The sequence below is a fragment of the Oncorhynchus gorbuscha genome, linkage group LG16, assembly GCF_021184085.1.
Source record: "Oncorhynchus gorbuscha isolate QuinsamMale2020 ecotype Even-year linkage group LG16, OgorEven_v1.0, whole genome shotgun sequence".
NCBI classification, from domain to species: Eukaryota; Metazoa; Chordata; class Actinopteri; order Salmoniformes; family Salmonidae; genus Oncorhynchus; species Oncorhynchus gorbuscha.
Window position 1 is genome coordinate 80,609,881 of NC_060188.1, and position 26,373 is coordinate 80,636,253.

The 26,373-nt window shown below is 45.4% G+C and overlaps 1 protein-coding gene and 1 pseudogene across 1 annotated transcript in view; one reads left to right on the top strand and one right to left on the bottom strand.

Annotated features, from left to right (window-relative positions):
• Positions 1–26,373, bottom strand: part of LOC123999842 (CAP-Gly domain-containing linker protein 1-like) — a 43,512-nt gene that overhangs the window by 14,748 nt on the left and 2,391 nt on the right. The window contains exons 2-8 of the mRNA XM_046305854.1: positions 14,794–15,018; positions 14,226–14,713; positions 13,927–14,051; positions 7,068–7,269; positions 6,782–6,979; positions 6,493–6,596; positions 6,349–6,409 (exon numbers count right to left, since the gene is read on the bottom strand). Of these exons, the coding sequence (XP_046161810.1) occupies positions 6,349–6,409; positions 6,493–6,596; positions 6,782–6,979; positions 7,068–7,269; positions 13,927–14,051; positions 14,226–14,713; positions 14,794–14,881 (1,266 nt within the window). The 5' untranslated portion in view covers positions 14,882–15,018. The remainder of the gene's footprint in view (positions 1–6,348; positions 6,410–6,492; positions 6,597–6,781; positions 6,980–7,067; positions 7,270–13,926; positions 14,052–14,225; positions 14,714–14,793; positions 15,019–26,373) is intronic.
• Positions 7,571–11,324, top strand: LOC124000741 (annotated as a pseudogene).

Genomic DNA, 26,373 nt, shown 5'->3' on the forward strand with positions numbered 1-26,373 from the left:
GTGTCAAAGGGAGAGAGAGAGACAGATGAAGGCTTTGTGACATCATCGCTCTATCCTTCTTGCTCTTCTGTAATTGTCAAAGGGAGAGAGAGAGACAGATGAAGGCTTTGTGACATCATCGCTCTATCCTTCTTGCTCTTCTGTAAGTGTCAAAGGGAGAGAGAGAGACAGATGAAGGCTTTGTGACATCATCGCTCTATCCTTCTTGCTCTTCTGTAAGTGTCAAAGGGAGAGAGAGAGACAGATGAAGGCTTTGTGACATCATCGCTCTATCCTTCTTGCTCTTCTGTAAGCGTCAAAGGGAGAGAGAGAGACAGATGAAGGCTTTGTGACATCATCGCTCTATCCTTCTTGCTCTTCTGTAAGTGTCAAAGGGAGAGAGAGAGACAGATGAAGGCTTTGTGACATCATCGCTCTATCCTTCTTGCTCTTCTGTAAGTGTCAAAGGGAGAGAGAGAGACAGATGAAGGCTTTGTGACATCATCGCTCTATCCTTCTTGCTCTTCTGTAAGTGTCAAAGGGAGAGAGAGAGACAGATGAAGGCTTTGTGACATCATCGCTCTATCCTTCTTGCTCTTCTGTAAGTGTCAAAGGGAGAGAGAGAGACAGATGAAGGCTTTGTGACATCATCGCTCTATCCTTCTTGCTCTTCTGTAAGCGTCAAAGGGAGAGAGAGAGACAGATGAAGGCTTTGTGACATCATCAGATGAAGGCTTTGGCATCGCCCTATCCTTCTTGCTCTTCTGTAAGTGTCAAAGGGAGAGAGAGAGACAGATGAAGGCTTTGTGACATCATCGCTCTATCCTTCTTGCTCTTCTGTAAGTGTCAAAGGGAGAGAGAGAGACAGATGAAGGCTTTGTGACATCATCGCTCTATCCTTCTTGCTCTTCTGTAAGTGTCAAAGGGAGAGAGAGAGACAGATGAAGGCTTTGTGACATCATCGCTCTATCCTTCTTGCTCTTCTGTAAGTGTCAAAGGGAGAGAGAGAGACAGATGAAGGCTTTGTGACATCATCGCTCTATCCTTCTTGCTCTTCTGTAAGTGTCAAAGGGAGAGAGAGAGACAGATGAAGGCTTTGTGACATCATCGCTCTATCCTTCTTGCTCTTCTGTAAGTGTCAAAGGGAGAGAGAGAGACAGATGAAGGCTTTGTGACATCATCGCTCTATCCTTCTTGCTCTTCTGTAAGTGTCAAAGGGAGAGAGAGAGACAGATGAAGGCTTTGTGACATCATCGCTCTATCCTTCTTGCTCTTCTGTAAGTGTCAAAGGGAGAGAGAGAGACAGATGAAGGCTTTGTGACATCATCGCTCTATCCTTCTTGCTCTTCTGTAAGTGTCAAAGGGAGAGAGAGAGACAGATGAAGGCTTTGTGACATCATCGCTCTATCCTTCTTGCTCTTCTGTAAGTGTCAAAGGGAGAGAGAGAGACAGATGAAGGCTTTGTGACATCATCGCTCTATCCTTCTTGCTCTTCTGTAAGTGTCAAAGGGAGAGAGAGAGACAGATGAAGGCTTTGTGACATCATCGCTCTATCCTTCTTGCTCTTCTGTAAGTGTCAAAGGGAGAGAGAGAGACAGATGAAGGCTTTGTGACATCATCGCTCTATCCTTCTTGCTCTTCTGTAATTGTCAAAGGGAGAGAGAGAGACAGATGAAGGCTTTGTGACATCATCGCTCTATCCTTCTTGCTCTTCTGTAATTGTCAAAGGGAGAGAGAGAGACAGATGAAGGCTTTGTGACATCATCTATCCTTCTTGCTCTTCTATCCTTCTTGCTCTTCTGTAAGTGTCAAAGGGAGAGAGAGAGACAGATGAAGGCTTTGTGACATCATCGCTCTATCCTTCTTGCTCTTCTGTAAGTGTCAAAGGGAGAGAGAGAGACAGATGAAGGCTTTGTGACATCATCGCTCTATCCTTCTTGCTCTTCTGTAAGCGTCAAAGGAGAGAGAGAGACAGATGAAGGCTTTGTGACATCATCGCTCTATCCTTCTTGCTCTTCTGTAAGTGTCAAAGGGAGAGAGAGAGACAGATGAAGGCTTTGTGACATCATCGCTCTATCCTTCTTGCTCTTCTGTAAGTGTCAAAGGGAGAGAGAGAGACAGATGAAGGCTTTGTGACATCATCGCTCTATCCTTCTTGCTCTTCTGTAAGTGTCAAAGGGAGAGAGAGAGACAGATGAAGGCTTTGTGACATCATCGCTCTATCCTTCTTGCTCTTCTGTAAGTGTCAAAGGGAGAGAGAGAGACAGATGAAGGCTTTGTGACATCATCGCTCTATCCTTCTTGCTCTTCTGTAAGCGTCAAAGGGAGAGAGAGAGACAGATGAAGGCTTTGTGACATCATCGCTCTATCCTTCTTGCTCTTCTGTAAGTGTCAAAGGGAGAGAGAGAGACAGATGAAGGCTTTGTGACATCATCGCTCTATCCTTCTTGCTCTTCTGTAAGTGTCAAAGGGAGAGAGAGAGACAGATGAAGGCTTTGTGACATCATCGCTCTATCCTTCTTGCTCTTCTGTAAGTGTCAAAGGGAGAGAGAGAGACAGATGAAGGCTTTGTGACATCATCGCTCTATCCTTCTTGCTCTTCTGTAAGTGTCAAAGGGAGAGAGAGAGACAGATGAAGGCTTTGTGACATCATCGCTCTATCCTTCTTGCTCTTCTGTAAGTGTCAAAGGGAGAGAGAGAGACAGATGAAGGCTTTGTGACATCATCGCTCTATCCTTCTTGCTCTTCTGTAAGTGTCAAAGGAGAGAGAGAGACAGATGAAGGCTTTGTGACATCATCGCTCTATCCTTCTTGCTCTTCTGTAAGTGTCAAAGGGAGAGAGAGAGACAGATGAAGGCTTTGTGACATCATCGCTCTATCCTTCTTGCTCTTCTGTAAGTGTCAAAGGGAGAGAGAGAGACAGATGAAGGCTTTGTGACATCATCGCTCTATCCTTCTTGCTCTTCTGTAAGCGTCAAAGGGAGAGAGAGAGACAGATGAAGGCTTTGTGACATCATCGCTCTATCCTTCTTGCTCTTCTGTAAGTGTCAAAGGGAGAGAGAGAGACAGATGAAGGCTTTGTGACATCATCGCTCTATCCTTCTTGCTCTTCTGTAAGTGTCAAAGGGAGAGAGAGAGACAGATGAAGGCTTTGTGACATCATCGCTCTATCCTTCTTGCTCTTCTGTAAGTGTCAAAGGGAGAGAGAGAGACAGATGAAGGCTTTGTGACATCATCGCTCTATCCTTCTTGCTCTTCTGTAAGTGTCAAAGGGAGAGAGAGACAGATGAAGGCTTTGTGACATCATCGCTCTATCCTTCTTGCTCTTCTGTAAGTGTCAAAGGGAGAGAGAGAGACAGATGAAGGCTTTGTGACATCATCGCTCTATCCTTCTTGCTCTTCTGTAAGTGTCAAAGGGAGAGAGAGAGACAGATGAAGGCTTTGTGACATCATCGCTCTATCCTTCTTGCTCTTCTGTAATTGTCAAAGGGAGAGAGAGAGACAGATGAAGGCTTTGTGACATCATCGCTCTATCCTTCTTGCTCTTCTGTAATTGTCAAAGGGAGAGAGAGAGACAGATGAAGGCTTTGTGACATCATCGCTCTATCCTTCTTGCTCTTCTGTAAGTGTCAAAGGGAGAGAGAGAGACAGATGAAGGCTTTGTGACATCATCGCTCTATCCTTCTTGCTCTTCTGTAAGTGTCAAAGGGAGAGAGAGAGACAGATGAAGGCTTTGTGACATCATCGCTCTATCCTTCTTGCTCTTCTGTAAGTGTCAAAGGGAGAGAGAGAGACAGATGAAGGCTTTGTGACATCATCGCTCTATCCTTCTTGCTCTTCTGTAAGTGTCAAAGGGAGAGAGAGAGACAGATGAAGGCTTTGTGACATCATCGCTCTATCCTTCTTGCTCTTCTGTAAGTGTCAAAGGGAGAGAGAGAGACAGATGAAGGCTTTGTGACATCATCGCTCTATCCTTCTTGCTCTTCTGTAAGTGTCAAAGGGAGAGAGAGAGACAGATGAAGGCTTTGTGACATCATCGCTCTATCCTTCTTGCTCTTCTGTAAGTGTCAAAGGGAGAGAGAGAGACAGATGAAGGCTTTGTGACATCATCGCTCTATCCTTCTTGCTCTTCTGTAAGTGTCAAAGGGAGAGAGAGAGACAGATGAAGGCTTTGTGACATCATCGCTCTATCCTTCTTGCTCTTCTGTAAGTGTCAAAGGGAGAGAGAGAGACAGATGAAGGCTTTGTGACATCATCGCTCTATCCTTCTTGCTCTTCTGTAAGTGTCAAAGGGAGAGAGAGAGACAGATGAAGGCTTTGTGACATCATCGCTCTATCCTTCTTGCTCTTCTGTAAGTGTCAAAGGGAGAGAGAGAGACAGATGAAGGCTTTGTGACATCATCGCTCTATCCTTCTTGCTCTTCTGTAAGTGTCAAAGGGAGAGAGAGAGACAGATGAAGGCTTTGTGACATCATCGCTCTATCCTTCTTGCTCTTCTGTAAGTGTCAAAGGGAGAGAGAGAGACAGATGAAGGCTTTGTGACATCATCGCTCTATCCTTCTTGCTCTTCTGTAAGTGTCAAAGGGAGAGAGAGAGACAGATGAAGGCTTTGTGACATCATCGCTCTATCCTTCTTGCTCTTCTGTAAGTGTCAAAGGGAGAGAGAGAGACAGATGAAGGCTTTGTGACATCATCGCTCTATCCTTCTTGCTCTTCTGTAAGTGTCAAAGGGAGAGAGAGAGACAGATGAAGGCTTTGTGACATCATCGCTCTATCCTTCTTGCTCTTCTGTAAGTGTCAAAGGGAGAGAGAGAGACAGATGAAGGCTTTGTGACATCATCGCTCTATCCTTCTTGCTCTTCTGTAAGTGTCAAAGGGAGAGAGAGAGACAGATGAAGGCTTTGTGACATCATCGCTCTATCCTTCTTGCTCTTCTGTAAGTGTCAAAGGGAGAGAGAGAGACAGATGAAGGCTTTGTGACATCATCGCTCTATCCTTCTTGCTCTTCTGTAAGTGTCAAAGGGAGAGAGAGAGACAGATGAAGGCTTTGTGACATCATCGCTCTATCCTTCTTGCTCTTCTGTAAGTGTCAAAGGGAGAGAGAGAGAGACAGATGAAGGCTTTGTGACATCATCCTCTCCATGAGCGAGGAAGAGAGGGAGTGGAGGCGAGAGGGAGAGTTGAAAGAATGTGAAGAGAGAAGAGGCGTGTCAAGGAGAGAAAAGAGAGCTCTCAGGGAGGCGATGGATAGATAAATGAAGATAGAATAAGAAAAGTGTGGCGGAAGAATTGATAGAGGAACAAATAAAAGAAACAAACAAAAAAAATATAATCATGAATGAGTGAATTGATGAGGCCTGGGAAATGAAAGAGATTAAGGGAATAGATGATCAGATTAATAATTTAATTTAATGAATGTGTGAATAACCAAAATCCTTGAAAATAGCATTGGTTTCTTTATTAGTCCAGCAGCAAAAGCCCGAACCTCTTTAAGGAATACCTAGGATAGGATAAGTAATCCCTCTCACCCCCCCCCTTTAAGATTTAGATGCACTATTGTAAAGTGACTGTTCCACTGGATGTCATAAGGTGAATGCACCAATTTGTAAGTCGCTCTGGATAAGAGCGTCTGCTAAATGACTTAAATGTAAATGCAAATCAAGAGAAGAGTATTGTGAAAACCATTAAGTCATCACCATGCCAACATATGCACTGAAGTGGGTAATAGTGAATAATGGTTCAAATATGTATATCCCCAAACTGCTGGAGCTACTGAACCAGAACTTCCAGAGGAGATGTATGAAGTGGGATAGTGAGGAGAGACTATAAAAAGATGTTCAGCTAACCAATTGGACGAGTGAGAGAGCTTCAGGTAACCAATCAGATGAGCGAGAGAGCTTCAGCTAACCAACCGAGATGATGAGAGCCGTGGTCAACTGGTGACCTATACTGTATTAAAACCCAGCCTTGTTCTCTGAGTGTAGGGTGTGTTATAGAACAAAACATGGAGTCATGACATAGTACAGATGAGGGTATGACGTGTAAGATAGACCAAATTAAATATGTGATAAGACAGAATGATGTGTCAGTGTTTCATGAGGGGTTGAAATGAGAAAGGTGTAACAGCTGTGTAACAACATCAGCTCTATGTGGTTTTAACTATGTCAAATAACATTTTCTGGGTTCTGTTAGCTTAGCTAAAAAAATGTAATCTGTGTGTGTGTGTGTGTGTGTGTGTGTGTGTGTGTGTGTGTGTGTGTGTGTGTGTGTGTGTGTGTGTGTGTGTGTGTGTGTGTGTGTGTGTGTGTGTGTGTGTGTGTGTGTGTGTGTGTGTGTGTCAGAGTAGAGAGTACTGAATCATTTGTTTACCTCTAGGTCACCTTTAGTGATGCAAGCCTCTTCCACAGTGAACTGCAGGTCTTCCACTTTCCTGTCAGACAGATAGAAAGAGTCATCCTATCCGCCTCTCCTCCAACATCCCAGGCTCCAGCCCCTACCATGCAAGACACACACCTCTTCTCCTCCTCCAGTTGGCTGAGCAGCTCCACCTTGTCTCTGTCTGCTGTCTCCACCAGTTTACGCAGCTGGTCCAGCTTATCTTCCATCTCCATAGCATTCTAGCACACACACACACACAATTAATGCATTTTGATAGTACAGTGTCAAGACATCGAAAAGTGGACAGTGTATCGTAAGTAAGGTTTTCTATGGTCAACAACATAACGCCTGTGTGGGAAACGAATAGTCCAGGTGTGTATTGTATTTCTCTCTCTCTGAGTGTATGTGTGTTTTCTCCCCTCACCTGCTCCTGAACCTTCCTGAGCAGAGACAGTTCCTGCTGCACCTCTCCAGCATGGCTGGTTGCTTTGGCGACCTCCCCGCGTTCCATGTCCCTCTCGGCCAATAGCTGCTCGATGTGCTGCTGCTTCTCCTTCAGCGCTTCCTGTAGCGCTGTGGTGCCAGAGATCTTACGAGCATACCGTGACGAGGTCTCCGTCAACTGGGGGGGAATAGAGAGACTGACACATTCAGAGAGCACAGGAAAGAAAAAAAACAGACTTGCTTGTGTGTGTGTGTGTTTGTCTCACCAGGCCAGCCCGGCTGGGTTTCCCACTAACAGAGGAGGTGACAGAGCTCAGGGAGCTCATGGAGGAGGCACTGGGACTCCTCTTCATGGTGGAGCGTCTCCGAGAGGAAGCCTTGGCTTTAGCCAGGGTGCTGGGGAAGCCGATACGAGTCACCTTATGGACTGGAGCAAACAGACCGTATCGCGGCAGGCACTGGAAATACCTGGAGACAACAGATAGGAAAAACAGAGGATGTCAACAACACTGATTCAGTGTAGAGGGTTCCCACTCAAAAAGGAGTGTTTCAAAGTTATTTTATGCTATTTATTCAATTCAGAGGCAACAAGAGCCAAACAAATGTTGCATATCTAAAACAATGAACACTGACTGCAATTCTCATAATGCCCCAATAGATCCACAGATAACGCAATCTGTTCTGCACACCACACTGCCCTTTCCCACCTGGACAAAAGGAACACCTACTTAAGAATGCTGTGGATGCTTAGGGACCCGTCAGCCAAGGCTACGCATCTTCCAGGGGTCAGAAATTGAGACTTTTAATTATAAACTAAACATCTACATAGACTCATGGATGGGTCCCAGAGATGAGTGGGTACAGGGATGGCTGCTTCTGGACAACTACTCTCCAACCTTTGCATTAACAGTCATGTACCTGCTGATCATATGGATGGGGCCCAAATACGTGAGACACAGACAGCCGGTGTCTTGCCGGGGTCTCCTCTTGGTCTACAATCTGGGCCTCACAATATTGTCCTTCTATATGTTCTATGAGATGATGTCTGCTGTGTGGCACGGGGATTATAACGTATTTTGCCAAGACACACACAGTGCAGTAGAAACCGATACCAAGATCATAAATGTGGTCAGCCCCCCTTTCGGAAAAGCTGACCACGACTCCATTTTGTTGATCCCTGCCTACAGACAGAAACTAAAACAAGAGGCTCCCACGCTGAGGTCTGTCCAACGCTGGTCCGACCAAGCTGACTCCACACTCCAAGACCTCTTCCATCACGTGGACTGGGATATGTTTCGTATTGCGTCAGATAACAATATTGACGAATATGCTGATTCGGTGTGCGAGTTCATTAGAACGTGCGTTGAAGATGTCGTTCCCATAGCAACGATTAAATCATTTCCTAACCAGAAACCGTGGATTGATGGCAGCATTCGCGTGAAACTGAAAGCGCAAACCACTGCTTTTAATCAGGGCAAGGTGTCTGGTAACATGACCGAATACAAACAGTGCAGCTATTCCCTTCGCAAGGCTATCAAACAAGCTAAGCATCAGTACAGAGACAAAGTAGAATCTCATTTCAACGGCTCAGACACAAGAGGCATGTGGCAGGATCTACAGTCAATCACGGACTACAGGAAGAAATCCAGCCCAGTCACGGACCAGGATGTCTTGCTCCCAGGCAGACTAAATAACTTTTTTGCCCGCTTTGAGGACAATACAGTGCCACTGACACGGCCTGCAACGAAAACATGCGGTCTCTCCTTCACTGCAGCCGAGGTGAGTAAGACATTTAAACGTGTTAACCCTCGCAAGACTGCAGGCCCAGACGGCATCCCCAGGCGCGCCCTCAGAGCATGCGCAGACCAGCTGACCGGTGTGTTTACGGACATATTCAATCAATCCCTATACCAGTCTGCTGTTCCCGCATGCTTCAAGAGGGCCACCATTGTTCCTGTTCCCAAGAAAGCTAAGGTAACTGAGCTAAACGACTACCGCCCCGTACCACTCACTTCCGTCATCATGAAGTGCTTTGAGAGACTAGTCAAGGACCATATCACCTCCACCCTACCTGACACCCTAGACCCACTCCAATTTGCTTACCGCCCAAATAGGTCCACAGACGATGCAATCTCAACCACACTGCACACTACCCTAACCTAATCTGGACAAGAGGAATACCTATGTGAGAATGCTGTTCATCGACTACAGCTCGGCATTCAACACCATAGTACCCTCCAAGCTCGTCATCAAGCTCGAGACCCTGGGTCTCGACCCCGCCCTGTGCAACTGGGTACTGGACTTCCTGACGGGCCGCTCCCAGGTGGTGAGAGTAGGCAACAACATCTCCTCCCCGCTGATCCTCAACACTTGGGCCCCACAAGGGTGCGTTCTGAGCCCTCTCCTGTACTCGCTGTTCACCCACGACTGCGTGGCCACGCACGCCTCCAACTCAATCATCAAGTTTGCGGACGACACAACAGTGGTAGGCTTGATTACCAACAACGACGAGACGGCTTACAGGGAGGAGGTGAGGGCCCTCGGAGTGTGGTGTCAGGAAAATAACCTCACACTCAACGTCAACAAAACTAAGGAGATGATTTTGGACTTCAGGAAACAGCAGGGGGAACACCCCCCTATCCACATCAATGGAACAGTAGTGGAGAGGGTAGCAAGTTTTAAGTTCCTCGGCATACACATCACAGATAACCTGAATTGGTCCACTCACACAGACAGCATCGTGAAGAAGGCGCAGCAGCGCTTCTTCAACCTCAGGAGGCTGAAGAAATTCGGCTTGTCACCAAAAGCACTCACAAACTTCTACAGATGCACAATCGAGAGCATCCTGGTGGGCTGTATCACCGCCTGGTACGGCAACTGCTCCGCCCTCAACCGTAAGGCTCTCCAGAAGGTAGTGAAGTCTGCACAACGCATCACCGGGGGCAAACTACCTGCCCTCCAGGACACCTACACCACCCGATGTTACAGGAAGGCCATAAAGATCATCAAGGACATCAACCACTCGAGCCACTGCCTGTTCACCCCGCTATCATCCAGAAGGCGAGGTCAGTACAGGTGCATCAAAGCTGGGACCGAGAGACTAAAAAACAGCTTCTATCTCAAGGCCATCAGACTGTTAAACAGCCACCACTAACATTGAGTGGCTGCTGCCAACACACTGACACTGACTCAACTCCAGCCACTTTAATAATGGGAATTGATGGGAAATGATGTAAATATATCACTAGCCACTTTAAACAATGCTACCTTATATAATGTTACTTACCCTACAATATTCATCTCATATGCATACGTATATACTGTACTCTATATCATCGACTGCATCCTTATGTAATACATGTATCACTAGCCACTTTAACTATGCCACTTTGTTTACATACTCATCTCATATGTATATACTGTACTCGATACCATCTACTGTATCTTGCCTATGCTGCTCTGTACCATCACTCATTCATATATCCTTATGTACATATTCTTTATCCCCTTACACTGTGTATAAGACAGTAGTTTTGGAATTGTTAGTAAGATTACTTGTTGGTTATTACTGCATTGTCGGAACTAGAAGCACAAGCATTTCGCTACACTCGCATTAACATCTGCTAACCATGTGTATGTGACAAATAAAATTTGATTTGATTTGGTACTACTTCTCCAAGCTCATAGAGTTTATTGATACCTTCTTCTACATCCTACGGAAGAACAACCATCAGATCACGTTTCTGCACATCTACCACCATGCTAGCATGCTCAACATCTGGTGGTTCGTCATGAACTGGGTGCCCTGTGGTCACTCCTACTTTGGTGCCTCCCTGAACAGCTTCATCCATGTCCTGATGCACTCTTACTATGGGCTCTCTGCTGTTCCGGCCTCATCTATGGTGGAAGAAATACATCACACAAGTACAGCTGATTCAGTTCTTTTTGACCAGGTCCCAGACAATATGTGAAGTCATTTGACCATGTGATTTCCCCAGAGGGTGGCTGTATTGCCAGATATTCTATGTCGTCACACTTATTGCCCTTTTCTCAAACTTCTACATTCAGACTTACAAGAAACACCTTGTTTCATCATCAGAATGGCTCTGTTGCTTCGTTGAAAGGCCATGTGAATGGGGTGACACCCACAGAAACCATTACACACAGGAAAGTGAGGGGGGACTGAATCTTGAATACTGTTACAATCCTAACTGTAGGACATATCTACTGTATGTAATGATGCTAGGAGAGAAGGGATAAAACATTTCTTCATGAGGATTACTAATGAAGAAATGTATTAGAAGAGTCTAAACTAGTTCATTCACAAAAGACAAGGCATGTTTATCTGAAAGAGATTCCTAACATTTTGCACATCGCAACCTGTTATTATTCATATTGAATCAAAGTTCATTAGAGTTTCTAAACAAGCATAGCATAGGGAGTAAACTACAGCACAGTAACCCATGAGATCCACTTCCTTTTAATGCTGCACAAGATGTTCAACTTTGTCTGTCTTCAGTGTGGTGAGGACAAAGCTTTAATCAACCTTGACCCATACAGAAATAATAACATATGCACTTGTCTACATGCTTGTCCATGAGGGAAAAATATATATTTTGGGGATTCTGTTTTTTAAAAAGTACTATATCTGTTTTTTTTCTCAATATATATTTTATTTGACCACAAGGTCATACAATCATTTATAAGTATGCAAAAGAGTTGCTTAAAAAATGCATTAAAATACACAAGCTGTACAATATCCACATAAATAATTAGATACTGATTTGTGTTCCAAAATGGATTTGCATACAAGAAAGGAAAGATAAAAAACAAACAGGATTGTCACTTATGGCTGAGCATTATTACCTAACATACCAGTAATAGATAGTGATCTTTTTCTTTTTTACACCATGTGTCCATATCATTCCCACCCTCCCTTCCCAATGTTCCTCAATGTCACGTTCTGACCTTATTTTCTGTTGTTTTTGTCATTATTTAGTATGGTCAGGGCGTGAGTTGGGGTGGGCAGTCTATGTTTGTTTTTCTATGATTTGGGGATTTCTATGTTTCGGCCTAGTATGGTTCTCAATCAGAGGCAGGTGTCATTAGTTGTCTGATTGAGAATCATACTTAGGTAGCCTGGGTTGCACTGTTTGTTTGTGGGTGATTGTCTATGTTCATTGCTTGTGTCAGCACAGTTCGCATTCGCTTCACGGTCGTTATTTCGTTTATTGTTTTTGTATAGTGTTTCAGTGTTCAGTGTTTTCTTTATTAAAATTCATGATGAACACGTACCACGCCGCATTTTGGTCCTCCAATCCTTCTCGCCTTTCCTCTTCAGATGAAGAGGAGGATGACCGTGACTCTCAAGGATTTTCTTTTCTTTGTGTCCTCTTATTGAGGTTCCCGTCATGAGTATATACACACTAGTACAAATCTAAACTCAGGTACATAATCAATCTGACACCGGTTTCGGTTTCAACAAAAGAATGAAAAGTTTGCCATGTCTTATAAAATAAAGTTGTGGATACAAAAGAAGGAAAAAAAAGAATGCTGTGCATTGACTACAGCTCAGTGTTGAACACCATAGTACCCTCCAAGCTCACCACTAAGCTAAGGACCCTGGGACTAAACCCCTCACTCTGCAACTGGATCCTGGACATCCTGACGGGCCGTCCCCAGGTGGTGAGGATAGGTAACAACACATCTGCCATGCTGACCCTCAACACAGGGGCCCCTCATGGGTGTGTGCTTAGTACCTTCTTGTACTCCCTGTTCACCCACGACTGCGTGGACGCGCACGACTCAACACCATTGTTAACTTTGCCGACGACGCGACAGTGGTAGGCCTGATCACCGACGACAGTAACACAGCCTACAGGGAGGAAGTCAGAGACCTGGCAGTGTGGTGGCAGGACAACAACCTCTCATTCAACGTCAGCAAGACTAGGGAGCTGAGTGGACTATAGGAAACGGAGGGCTGAGCTCCCCCCCATTAACATTGACGTTGCTGTAGTGGCGCGGATCAAGAGCTTCACGTTCCTCGGTGTCCACATCAATAAGGTCCTATCATGGTCCACACACCAACACAGTCGTGAAGAGGGCATGAAAACGTCTCTTCCCCCTCATGGGGTTGAAAATATTTGGCATGGGTCCTCAGATCCTGCAAGCGTTCTACAGCTGCACCATTGAGAACATATTGACTGGCTGCATCACCGCTTGGTATGGCAACTGCTTGGCATCCGACCGCATGGCGTTACAGAGTGTAGTGTGTACAGCCCAGTACATCACTGGGGCCAAGCTCCGTGCCATCCAGGACCACTATACCAGGCGGTGTCAGAGAAAGGCCCCAAAAATTGTCAAAGATTTTAGGCCCCCAAGTCACAGACTGTTATATCTGCTACCGCACGGCAATGGGTACCAGTGCACCAAGTCTTGCACCAAAAGGGTCCTGAACAGCTTCTACCCCAAAGCCATAAGACTAATGAACAGTTCATCACATGGCCACCCGGACTATTTACATTGGCTCTATACATTCACCGGACTCTACCCACACACTCACACATACTACACTGACACTCCAACACGCACATACACACCACACACTACATACTCTCACACACAAAAAACACATACACACCACACACTACATACTCTCACACACAAAAAACACAGACACATATGCATATTGACGACAAACACACACAGACACTCTTTCACACTCTTCACATTGGCTGCTGCTACTCTGTTTATTATCTATCCTGATTGCTTAGTCAGTTACCCCTACTACCTACATGTACATATTACCTCAATCACCTTAACTACATCGTACCCCCAGCACATTGACTCAGTACCGGTACTCGTTCTATATAGCTTCGTTATTATTATTTATTGTAGTACTATTTTATATTATATTTTTTGCTAATCTTCTTACTTTTTAACTCTGCATTGTTGAGAAAGGGCTTGTGAGTAAGTATTTCACTGTAAAGTGTGACAAATAAAATGTGATTTGATGAATTTATTTTTTACTTGCATTACACCTGAATCATAAGAGGAGGACAGGTTTTTATTCCGTATCATTATTTTAAGGCTCTCTGTCTATACGTGTGTCATAATATATCTAACCTGGTTCCAGCCACGGCTCCATCATTCTTCCCAAGAGGTTCGTCCAGCTCCACTCCACACCACTCCGCCTTGGCAAACTCGGTCTCTCCCATGAACCTCACCACCCCTGCCTTAGTACCCCCCACCTTGAGAGAGAAATAGAGGTGGGAGAGAGAAGGAGAGGTGGGAGAGAGAAATAGAGGTGGGAGAGAGAAGGAGAAAGAGCTGTGAGTTAACACATCTGTGAGCCAGAAACACAAACATGAGCACACATACACCAACATAAACACACACAAACACACAGACAGACACACACATACCAGCACGCGGTCTCCCAGTCTTAGTTCTCTTCTGGTCTTCCTGGCTGAGTCGGTCTCAGAGAGGTTGGACATTGACCCATTGCCGGTCACGGTTCTACTCAGCGGTGTCTTGGTGCTGTTACCAGTGGTAGTAGCAGCCCCAGCAGCAGCAGAGCTAGAGGACTTGGCCCCTGTCTCGCCAGGGTTAGGCTGCCCACCATTGGCCTCCCTCTCCGGCATAGCTGTCTTGGTCAGCTTGGAGGGCCGTGTGAATATTCCTCTGCCGTCCTCACACTGGAAATACTGGACACCTGCCACCGACCCGTCGTTCTTCCCGATAGCCTCATCCAGGACGATGCCGACCCACTGGCCCGGGGCAAACTGTGTATTCCCCTGGAAGTGGACATATCCTGGCTTGTTGCCGTTGACCCACACCTTCTCCCCCACCCGGTAGTCCACTGCTCCATCCTGGGTGGGAGACTTCTCAGGGGGTACAGGCTTGGAAGCAGCTGGAAAAACAATCATCATCATCATCATCATCAGCAGCAGCAGCAGCACATACATGATGAGCCCTGCGGCTGATTCTTACCAGAGGAAGGGGAGGTGCGTGTTGGTAACCCAGTTGGCCTGCTTATCTTACTGGGGGGCTTGATTCCGCTGGGCTTGCCTGTGCTCATGGTCCCTTCTCAGTCCTGGAGGGGCTTAGGCTAGGGGATACTGGAGCGGAAGCTGGGGCTGGCCTCTTGCAAGGATGGGGGGCTAGGCCTTCCTTCCCCACCACCCACCTCACTCTGCCCCACCTTGAGGCTCAGGCCTGGGAGACACAAGACAGGATAGGTCTACATAGATTTAATTTTGGATTTTGTTTTCACAAAAATAACATGCAATTCATTATGAAGCTCATTTTTGAATAATGATAATATGCACAGTGACAGTTTCTGTGGTAGTATGATTATGTAATTACAATGTTTATACATCGGGAATTAGTAGGGGACTAGAGAGAGAGCAGAGAGAAACAGACAGACAGACAGACAGAGGGAGAGAGGGACAAAGAGAGAGGGGGGAAGAGATGAAGAGAGAAGGGGACAGAAAAGGAGAGACCCACAAAGCAACAGCTCAGTTTAAGGTCAAACACAATGGACAGGAAGTCAAGACATTTTAAACCGAACCAGCAGCATTTAACTTTTTTAATTGAACCTTTATTTAACTAGGCAAGTCAATTAATACAGCTACCCCCTAATTTTTTCCATTTCTGCCTGAAGACATACCCAAATCTAACTGCCTGTAGCTCCGGCTCAGAACCAAGGATATGCATATTCTTGATTTCATTTGAAAGAAAAACACTCTGAAGTTTGTGTAAATGTGAATTGAATGTAGGAGAATATAACACAATATATCTGGTTTAGATAATAAAAATGAAAAAACAATTTTTTTTCTCCATTGTATTGTTGTATCATCATCTTTAAAATGAACAAGACAAAACAAACATAGGATGATGGGGACAATTTCAGTGAAAAACATAAGAGGGCAACAGTACTTGTGCAACGTTTCAGAATGATAACTTCCAAAATGAGTGTGCTACATGACATTTATCATGAAGTCACCCAGGTGTCCCACACAAGTTGCCCAAATGTACCCAAGTGGCCAAATTGGTGAAGTTATACATTTTGAATGGAATAACTATATACAAAATACCAAAATGGTATTCTAACACACCCCCCCCCACAAAAATTGAGAAAAAAACAAGAAAAAAAATACAGTGGGGCAAAAAAGTATTTAGTCAGCCACCAATTGTGCAAGTTCTCCCACTTAAAAAGATGAGAGAGGCCTGTAATTTTCATCATAGGTACACTTCAACTATGATAGACAAAATGAGGAAAAAAATCCAGAAAATCACATTGTAGGATTTTTAATGAATTTATTTGCAAATTATGGTGGGAAATAAGTATGAAACCAAATGAATCAATGAAACCAAACATGACTGGAAAAGTCACGTTTAGTGTGTGTATTTACATCGAAAAAGGAATGAGACGGAATTCACGACACAAAATGTTTCGTGTTAGGCTATAAAAATGGATTTGATCAAACAAAAGACATTCATTGTGTAACAATGAGCATTGGGATTGTAAACAGAGGAAGATCGTCAAAGGTAAACAATTTATTTTATTGCAGTTTGTGATTTTGTTACGCCTGTGCTGGTTGAAATAGTTGTTTTTTTATGGGGCTCTATCCTCAGATAATCGCATCGTATTCTTTCGCAGTAAATCCTTTTCTAAAATCTGACAACGCAGTTGGATCAGCAAGATTCTAGGCTTTCGAAACATGAGACACTTGTATTTTCATGAATGTTTAATATGACTATTTATGTCACCGTGTGTTGTCGAATTTCATCCCGCTAACTAACAGTTTCAGGGCGCAGAGAGGTTAAGAACAAATTCTTATTTTCAATGACGGCCTAGGAACAGTGGGTTAACTACCTTGTTCAGGGGCAGAACAACAGATATTTATTTACCTTGTCAGCTCGGGAATTCGATCTAGCAACCTTTCGGTTACTGGCCCAACGCTCAAACCGCTAGGCTACCTTCCGACCCCACTTACAAGGTACACACACACAATCAGGAAAAAACATCATTATAACTACATTGTACTTCTGGAATGGTGCTTGTTACAGGACAGACCTGACTAGTGACTAAGATATCTGTCCAGAATGACATGACTAAACGGCCTTAAACAAAGCAGAGTAGACATCCTATATCTAAGGAGGCTCAGAGAGATGCTCCAATCCCATCTCTCATTCAGTCAGGGTTTACCTGGGAAACATTGGTCACTTGTTCTCTGTCTTCCCTATGGGGGGAAATACACTATAGGAACTGTCTGAATCTTGGACGCAGCTCAACACTAGTTTAACCACAGTCAGGTCTATCATTGATTCAATTAGGCCAATGGCTTGCATTTACAGCTGATGTCAGAAGTTTACATATGTATACATTTAACTATAACTAATTTAATTCTACCCTGTTTCACTATATCTGATTAATAATGTTAGTTCATAAGAAAGAGGTTATGTAGCATGGACAGGGGTTAATTAAAAATTATAACCAATGTGGAAGAAGGAATGTATGTGTGTACTGGAAGAAAGCAAAGAGACTCCTTAACCTGTGTTTGAACCTACCCAGCTATAACTCTGTGGAGATAAAATAAGACAGCGAGAGCCCCTCCAGGTTTTCTGTATCTGGGGGGACTGGAACTGTCAGTAAAGTCCTGTCCCCTGACATTGGGGCTCTATAACAGGCCGGTAAGCACCCCAGGTTGACAGGAACGGTGACTAGATCCAACCGACATTGCTTTTCCCAGTCTTCAAGACGAAGGTCAGTAGCCTTTATTCTCGAATTTGGGGGGAATGTATTGAGATATCTTTGATTTGATATTCTAAAAATGTTTAGAATTGATCCATAATAGGAGCTTCATTATTCCAAACAGATTTATGGGGTTTTGTATGACCAATATACACAGGGTTTTGTATGACCGATACACACAGTTGTAGCAGGTCCGCGATGACCTGAGGTAAGGTGCGCTACCATAAATAAAACTAAACTTAATAACAGAGGCCCGTTCGCCCGAGATTAAGATAAATACTAAATGGGTGCTGACGGACGTCTTGTACAAATAATAACTAACAGGATAACTTAATATACTCAACACTTGGATAGTGTCCAAAAAGGAGGAGAGTGAAGCCTAAAGTAGTGGAGTGAGATACGAGATATTGGTGTACTTTAAAAGCCCTCCGACACAACCCGAAATAAGAGGTTAACTAGGGATTTATGACTCCTGGGTAATAACTTATAGTTGTATAGGTAAGACCTAATATCCGATTGACAGTCAACGCTATAGATAAAGTTTCCAGAAAAAGAGACACACATAGTCAGACAGGAGTAACTAGGTAACGGTAAACAACACATATATACATCATATAAATACATACACATTGTGAGCATAGAGGTTAGAAATAGGTTAAAAATACACATAGGTAGTATCGACATACACATGAATTGTGAGAGACCTCAAAGGAGGTCCCGGAATTAACCAGGGATGAGAGGTAAATCTAATGCCCAAAATGGAGAAAGAAGTATGAATTTGAGAGAAGTCCAGATGTAGAAAAATTTGAATGAATGATAAAGCAAATGCATAAGGCATGCAGAGATAATATAGGGAAATAGACAGAGTAGAGGGGCTAGACACTGCTAGGGTGTGGTTGTCTGAAGCCAGAAAAAGAGAGCAAACAGACAGGAGTCGAATAATTATTGCTACTCTAGAGAAAGTCGAGAGAAGTGTATAGAGACAGTCAAAAGGAAGGTGTAGAATATGGTCAAGGGAAACAGCAGATCGAGGGTTAAATACCGGGCTGTCTGAATCCCAGAAAAGAAGGTTATAAGATAAGGGGACATATAGAGAGAACGAGAGAGAGAATAAGGAGAATCCTCACTTCGGAAAAGCTTGGACCTTTGAATTAGGGCTATTTTCTGGGAATTATCTCGGTGCCAGAGTTTGCGACTACAGACAATTATAATAATAGGGTTGTTGGCGGGGAGGCTCCGTCATTCCAATAGTGATGGTGGTTCAGTGGTTAAATAGGTGCTTTCTAAGCTTGAGACCTGAGTTTGCTTCCCAGTAAATGCTCTGACTAAAATCGGAGTTTTTTGTTTGTAATTCAACTATTTGTATGTTTTGCCTGGAAAGATACGGTCGTTAGTGTTTGTATAAGATATAAATATAACTTTCTTAATAGATTGTTTAGGTTAAATTGAAAGACCAATCCATTCTAAATAACAGTGGGGCGATGTCGTTGGAATACGCTGTCTTGCCTAAATAGCCCGCTGGAATAACGTATTGGGAATGGAGTCGTATTTAAAATGCTGAATCATAGAAGAGACAGTTACCTAAATCTAATGAATTCTAAATAACAACGAAGAGATAATTACCATAGAGTTGTGCCCATCAAAATGTTATTATACTTATGGATTGACTGACATACGTTATACATTTTGCGAAGTACATGGTACGTTTAAATTCTGGAATAGAGAAATTTGGAACGTTTGGTTTTACTTTTAAAGCAAGATTAAAGCAGAACTCGGTTGGAGTAGGGGGTATATTTTTGCCTAGAGGCAGGAATAAGAGAGTTAGTTGTAGTGTTGGCTAGTAATTTTCAGGGTAAGTTGCTAGAGGCAGGTTGATTTGTTGCGTGATAATGTAAAACTGCGTCATTACGTTGAATACACAATAACGTTACTCAAATTGATTTGACCGTTGTTCAGGTACACTCTTTTCTGTACTTCTGGCAGTACAATTTTGATTAAGAGATGTTGAATGATAATGTAAGTTCTATTCAAGATCCAACATTTGTGATAAATTGGGTTTGGCTTATCGAACCCGTACTACTGCTGCTGCTGTCATGTTTTGTCATTAATTATCATGTCTTGTCCCTGTGCTTCCCCTTCTATTCGTTTCCCTCTGCTGGTCTTATTAGGTTCTTTCCCTCTTTCTATCCCTCTCTCTCCCCCTCCCTCTCTCACTCTCTCGCTCTCTCTTCTCTCTATCGTTCCGTTCCTGCTCCCAGCTGTTCCTATTCCCCTAATCAATCATTTAGTCTTCCCACACCTGTTCCCGATCCTTTTCCCTGATTAGAGTCCCTATTTCTCTCCTTGTTTTCCGTACCTGCCCTGTCGGATCCTTGTCTATATTCACCGTGCTGTGTCTATGTTTTGCCCTGTCGTGTCGTGTTTCCCTCAGATGCTGCGTGGTGAGCAGGTGTCTGAGTCTGCTAGGTTCAAGTGCCTTCCCGAGGCAACCTGCAGTTCTTGATCAAGTCTCCAGTCTGTTCTCGTCTTTACGAGTAGTATTATGCCTTTTGTTTTGTTAAGTATCTTACTGGATTAAAAACTCTGTTTTCGCCAAGTCGCTTTTGGGTCCTCATTCACCTGCATAACAGAAGGATCCGACCAAGGAATGGACCCAGCGACTACAGAGGCTCGTAACACTGCCGTCAAGATCCAAGGAGCCATGCTCGGCAGACACGAGCAGGAATTGTCTGCTGCTCGCCATGCCGTGGAGAACCTGGCCGCTCAGGTTTCCGACCTCTCTGGACAGTTCCAGAGTCTTCGTCTCGTGCCACCTGTTACTTCCTGGCCTGCCGAGCCTCCGGAACCTAGGGTTAATAACCCACCTTGCTACTCCGGGCAGCCCACGGAGTGCCGCTCCTTTCTCACCCAGTGTGATATTGTGTTCTCTCTCCAACCCAACACATACTCTAGCGAGAGAGCTCGGGTTGCTTACGTCATTTCACTCCTTACTGGCCGGGCCCGAGAGTGGGGCACAGCTATCTGGGAGGCAAGGGCTGATTGTTCTAACAATTACCAGAACTTTAAAGAGGAGATGATTCGGGTTTTTGACCGTTCAGTTTTTGGTGGGGAGGCTTCTAGGGCCCTGGCTTCCCTATGCCAAGGTGATCGATCCATAACGGATTACTCTATAGAGTTTCGTACTCTTGCTGCCTCTAGTGACTGGAACGAGCCGGCGCTGCTCGCTCGTTTTCTGGAGGGACTCCACACAGTGGTCAAAGATGAGATTCTCTCTCGGGAGGTTCCTTCCAGTGTGGACTCTTTGATTGCTCTCGCCATCCGCATAGAACGACGGGTAGATCTTCGTCACCAAGCTCGTGGAAGAGAGCTCGCGTCAACGGTGTTTCCCTGCTCCGCATCGCAACCATCTCCCTCCTCTGGCTCAGAGACTGAGCCCATGCAGCTGGGAGGTATTCGCATCTCGACTAAGGAGAGGGAACGGAGGATCACCAACCGCCTGTGCCTCTATTGCGGATTTGATGGACATTTTGTCAATTCATGTCCAGTAAAAGGCCAGAGCTCATCAGTAAGCGGAGGGCTACTGGTGAGCGCTACTACTCAGGTCTCTTCATCTAGATCCTGTACTACTATGTCGGTCCATCTACGCTGGACCGGTTCGGGTGCTACATGCAGTGCCTTGATTGACTCTGGGGCTGAGGGTTGTTTCATGGACGAAGCATGGGTTCGGAAACATAACATTCCTTTCAGACAGTTAGACAAGCCTACGCCCATGTTTGCCTTAGATGGTAGTCATCTTCCCAGTATCAGATTTGAGACACTACCTTTAACTCTCACAGTATCTGGTAACCACAGTGAGACTATTTCTTTTTTGATTTTTCGTTCACCTTTTACACCTGTTGTTTTGGGTCATCCCTGGCTAGTATGTCATAATCCTTCTATTAATTGGTCTTGTAATTCTATCCTATCCTGGAACGTATCTTGTCATGTGAAGTGCTTAATGTCTGCCATCCCTCCCATTTCTTCTGTCCCCACTTCTCAGGAGGAACCTGGCGATTTGACAGGAGTGCCGGAGGAATATCATGATCTGCGCACGGTCTTCAGTCGGTCCCGAGCCAACTCCCTTCCTCCTCACCGGTCGTATGATTGTAGTATTGATCTCCTTCCGGGGACCACTCCTCCTCGGGGTAGACTATACTCTCTGTCGGCTCCCGAACGTAAGGCTCTCGAGGATTATTTATCTGTGTCTCTTGACGCCGGTACCATAGTGCCTTCTTCCTCTCCGGCCGGGGCGGGGTTCTTTTTTGTTAAGAAGAAGGACGGTACTCTGCGCCCCTGCGTGGATTATCGAGGGCTGAATGACATAACGGTTAAGAATCGTTATCCGCTTCCCCTTATGTCATCAGCCTTCGAGATTCTGCAGGGAGCCAGGTGCTTTACTAAGTTGGACCTTCGTAACGCTTACCATCTCGTGCGCATCAGAGAGGGGGACGAGTGGAAAACGGCGTTTAACACTCCGTTAGGGCATTTTGAGTACCGGGTTCTGCCGTTTGGTCTCGCCAATGCGCCAGCTGTTTTTCAGGCATTAGTTAATGATGTTCTGAGAGACATGCTGAACATCTTTGTTTTTGTCTATCTTGACGATATCCTGATTTTTTCACCGTCACTCGAGATTCATGTTCAGCACGTTCGACGTGTTCTACAGCGCCTTTTAGAGAATTGTCTCTACGTAAAGGCTGAGAAGTGCTCTTTTCATGTCTCCTCCGTTACTTTTCTCGGTTCCGTTATTTCCGCTGAAGGCATTCAGATGGATTCCGCTAAGGTCCAAGCTGTCAGTGATTGGCCCGTTCCAAGGTCACGTGTCGAGTTGCAGCGCTTTTTAGGTTTCGCTAATTTCTATCGGCGTTTCATTCGTAATTTCGGTCAAGTTGCTGCCCCTCTCACAGCTCTTACTTCTGTCAAGACGTGTTTTAAGTGGTCCGGTTCCGCCCAGGGAGCTTTTGATCTTCTAAAAGAACGTTTTACGTCCGCTCCTATCCTCGTTACTCCTGACGTCACTAGACAATTCATTGTCGAGGTTGACGCTTCAGAGGTAGGCGTGGGAGCCATTCTTTCCCAGCGCTTCCAGTCTGACGATAAGGTTCATCCTTGCGCTTATTTTTCTCATCGCCTGTCGCCATCTGAGCGCAACTATGATGTGGGTAACCGTGAACTGCTCGCCATCCGCTTAGCCCTAGGCGAATGGCGACAGTGGTTGGAGGGGGCGACCGTTCCTTTTGTCGTTTGGACAGACCATAAGAACCTTGAGTACATCCGTTCTGCCAAACGACTTAATGCCCGTCAAGCTCGTTGGGCGTTGTTTTTGCTCGTTTCGAGTTTGTGATTTCTTACCGTCCGGGTAGCAAAAACACCAAGCCTGATGCCTTATCCCGTCTGTTTAGTTCTTCTGTGGCTTCTACTGATCCCGAGGGGATTCTTCCTTATGGGCGTGTTGTCGGGTTAACAGTCTGGGGAATTGAAAGACAGGTTAAGCAAGCACTCACGCACACTGCGTCGCCGCGCGCTTGTCCTAGTAACCTCCTTTTCGTTCCTGTTTCCACTCGTCTGGCTGTTCTTCAGTGGGCTCACTCTGCCAAGTTAGCTGGTCATCCCGGTGTTCGAGGCACTCTTGCGTCTATTCGCCAGCGCTTTTGGTGGCCGACTCAGGAGCGTGACACGCGCCGTTTCGTGGCTGCTTGTTCGGACTGCGCGCAGACTAAGTCGGGTAACTCTCCTCCTGCCGGTCGTCTCAGACCGCTCCCCATTCCTTCTCGACCATGGTCTCACATCGCCCTAGACTTCATTACCGGTCTGCCTTTGTCTGCGGGGAAGACTGTGATTCTTACGGTTGTCGATAGGTTCTCTAAGGCGGCACATTTCATTCCCCTCGCTAAACTTCCTTCCGCTAAGGAGACGGCACAAATCATCATCGAGAATGTGTTCAGAATTCATGGCCTCCCGTTAGACGCCGTTTCAGACAGAGGTCCGCAATTCACGTCACAGTTTTGGAGGGAGTTCTGTCGTTTGATTGGTGCGTCCGTCAGTCTCTCTTCCGGGTTTCATCCCCAGTCTAACGGTCAAGCAGAGAGGGCCAATCAGACGATTGGTCGCATACTACGCAGCCTTTCTTTCAGAAACCCTGCGTCTTGGGCAGAACAGCTCCCCTGGGCAGAATACGCTCACAACTCGCTTCCTTCGTCTGCTACCGGGTTATCTCCGTTTCAGAGTAGTCTGGGTTACCAGCCTCCTCTGTTCTCATCCCAGCTTGCCGAGTCCAGCGTTCCCTCCGCTCAAGCGTTTGTCCAACGTTGTGAGCGCACCTGGAGGAGGGTGAGGTCTGCACTTTGCCGTTACAGGGCACAGACTGTGAGAGCCGCCAATAAACGCAGGATTAAGAGTCCAAGGTATTGTTGCGGCCAGAGAGTGTGGCTTTCCACTCGCAACCTTCCTCTTACGACAGCTTCTCGTAAGTTGACTCCGCGGTTCATTGGTCCGTTCCGTGTCTCCCAGGTCGTCAATCCTGTCGCTGTGCGACTGCTTCTTCCGCGACATCTTCGTCGCGTCCATCCTGTCTTCCATGTCTCCTGTGTCAAGCCCTTTCTCCGCACCCCCGTTCGTCTTCCCTCCCCCCCTCCCGTCCTTGTCGAGAGCGCACCTATTTACAAGGTACGTAAGATCATGGACATGCGTTCTCGGGGACGGGGTCACCAATACTTAGTGGATTGGGAGGGTTACGGTCCTGAGGAGAGGAGTTGGGTTCCGTCTCGGGACGTGCTGGACCGTTCGCTTATTGATGATTTCCTCCGTTGCCGCCAGGGTTCCTCCTCGAGTGCGCCAGGAGGCGCTCGGTGAGTGGGGGGTACTGTCATGTTTTGTCATTAATTATCATGTCTTGTCCCTGTGCTTCCCCTTCTATTCGTTTCCCTCTGCTGGTCTTATTAGGTTCTTTCCCTCTTTCTATCCCTCTCTCTCCCCCTCCCTCTCTCACTCTCTCGCTCTCTCTTCTCTCTATCGTTCCGTTCCTGCTCCCAGCTGTTCCTATTCCCCTAATCAATCATTTAGTCTTCCCACACCTGTTCCCGATCCTTTTCCCTGATTAGAGTCCCTATTTCTCTCCTTGTTTTCCGTACCTGCCCTGTCGGATCCTTGTCTATATTCACCGTGCTGTGTCTATGTTTTGCCCTGTCGTGTCGTGTTTCCCTCAGATGCTGCGTGGTGAGCAGGTGTCTGAGTCTGCTAGGTTCAAGTGCCTTCCCGAGGCAACCTGCAGTTCTTGATCAAGTCTCCAGTCTGTTCTCGTCTTTACGAGTAGTATTATGCCTTTTGTTTTGTTAAGTATCTTACTGGATTAAAAACTCTGTTTTCGCCAAGTCGCTTTTGGGTCCTCATTCACCTGCATAACAGCTGCAGTCAGCCAACAATGATTTGCAATTCTGAAGTTACTGCTGCCTGGGCACGGGCTGAGCGCCTGTTGCTGACATCACTCACAATGCACTTTTGCAGCCAGGCAATGAGTTTGTGACTGAGGGTGACAGAGAAAATTGTTTGTGTCATTTAGAGGGAAAATGTGTGCATTATAGCTTTGAGTCACTTTTCAAAAGTTGCTAAAAGTTCCAAATTCATTTTAAAAAGTAGCTGAATATTGTCAGGGTAGTCTGAAAAGATGCTAAAACTAGCAACAAAAAACTAGCTTTGTCCTTGTCGGAGAGAAGGAGGGACATTTAAGACACTATGACGAAATGTGATCAGATAAAATAGCCTTCTAGCTGTGCATGCGTTTCTACTTGAGCTCTACATACACATTCCCGAATCATTTAGTTCTTAATGAACACAATTATTTTGTTAATGTTCAAACAAGTTGGCCATAATTAATACCTTTCCACTAGTGTACAGTTACTGTGCCTCCCAAAACCTAGAATGTTGTATTCAAATCTGCAGCTAAAATCTTAATTGAAAGCTTTTGGAGATATTGAAAGCTTTTTGGAGCAGTGGCTTCTTCCTTGCTGAGCGGCATTTCAGGTTATGTCGATATAGGACTCGTTTTACTGTGGATATACAGTGGGGGGAAAAATGATTTAGTCAGCCACCAATTGTGCAAGTTCTCCCACTTAAAAAGATGAGGCCCGTAATTTTCATCACAGGTACACTTCAACTATGACAGACAAAATTAGGAGAAAAAAATCCAGAAAAACACATTGTAGGATTTTTAATTAATTTACTTGCAAATTATGGTGGAAAATAAGTATTTGGTCACCTACAAACAAGCAAGATTTCTGGCTCTCGCAGACCTGTAACTTCTTCTTTAAGATGCTCCTCTGTCCTCCACTCGTTACCTGTATTAATGGCACCTGTTTGAACTTGTTATCAGTATAAAAGACACCTGTCCACAACCTCAAACAGTCACACTCCAAACTCCACTATACACACTTGTGTGTGTAACAGTATAACTTTAGACCGTCCCCTCACCCATACCCGGGCACGAACCAGGGACCCTCTGCACACATCAACAACAGTCACCCACGAAGTATCGTTACCCATCGCTCCACAAAAGCCGCAGCCCTTGCAGAGCAAGGGGAACCACTACTTCAAGGTCTCAGAGCAAGTGACGTCACCGATTGAAACGCTATTTAGCGCGAACCACCGCTAACTAAGATAGCCGTTTCACATCCGTTACACTCACCCCCTTTTGACCTCCTCCTTTTCCGCAGCAACCAGTTATCCGGGTCAACAGCATCAATGTAACAGTATAACTTTAGACCGTCCCCTCGCCCATACCC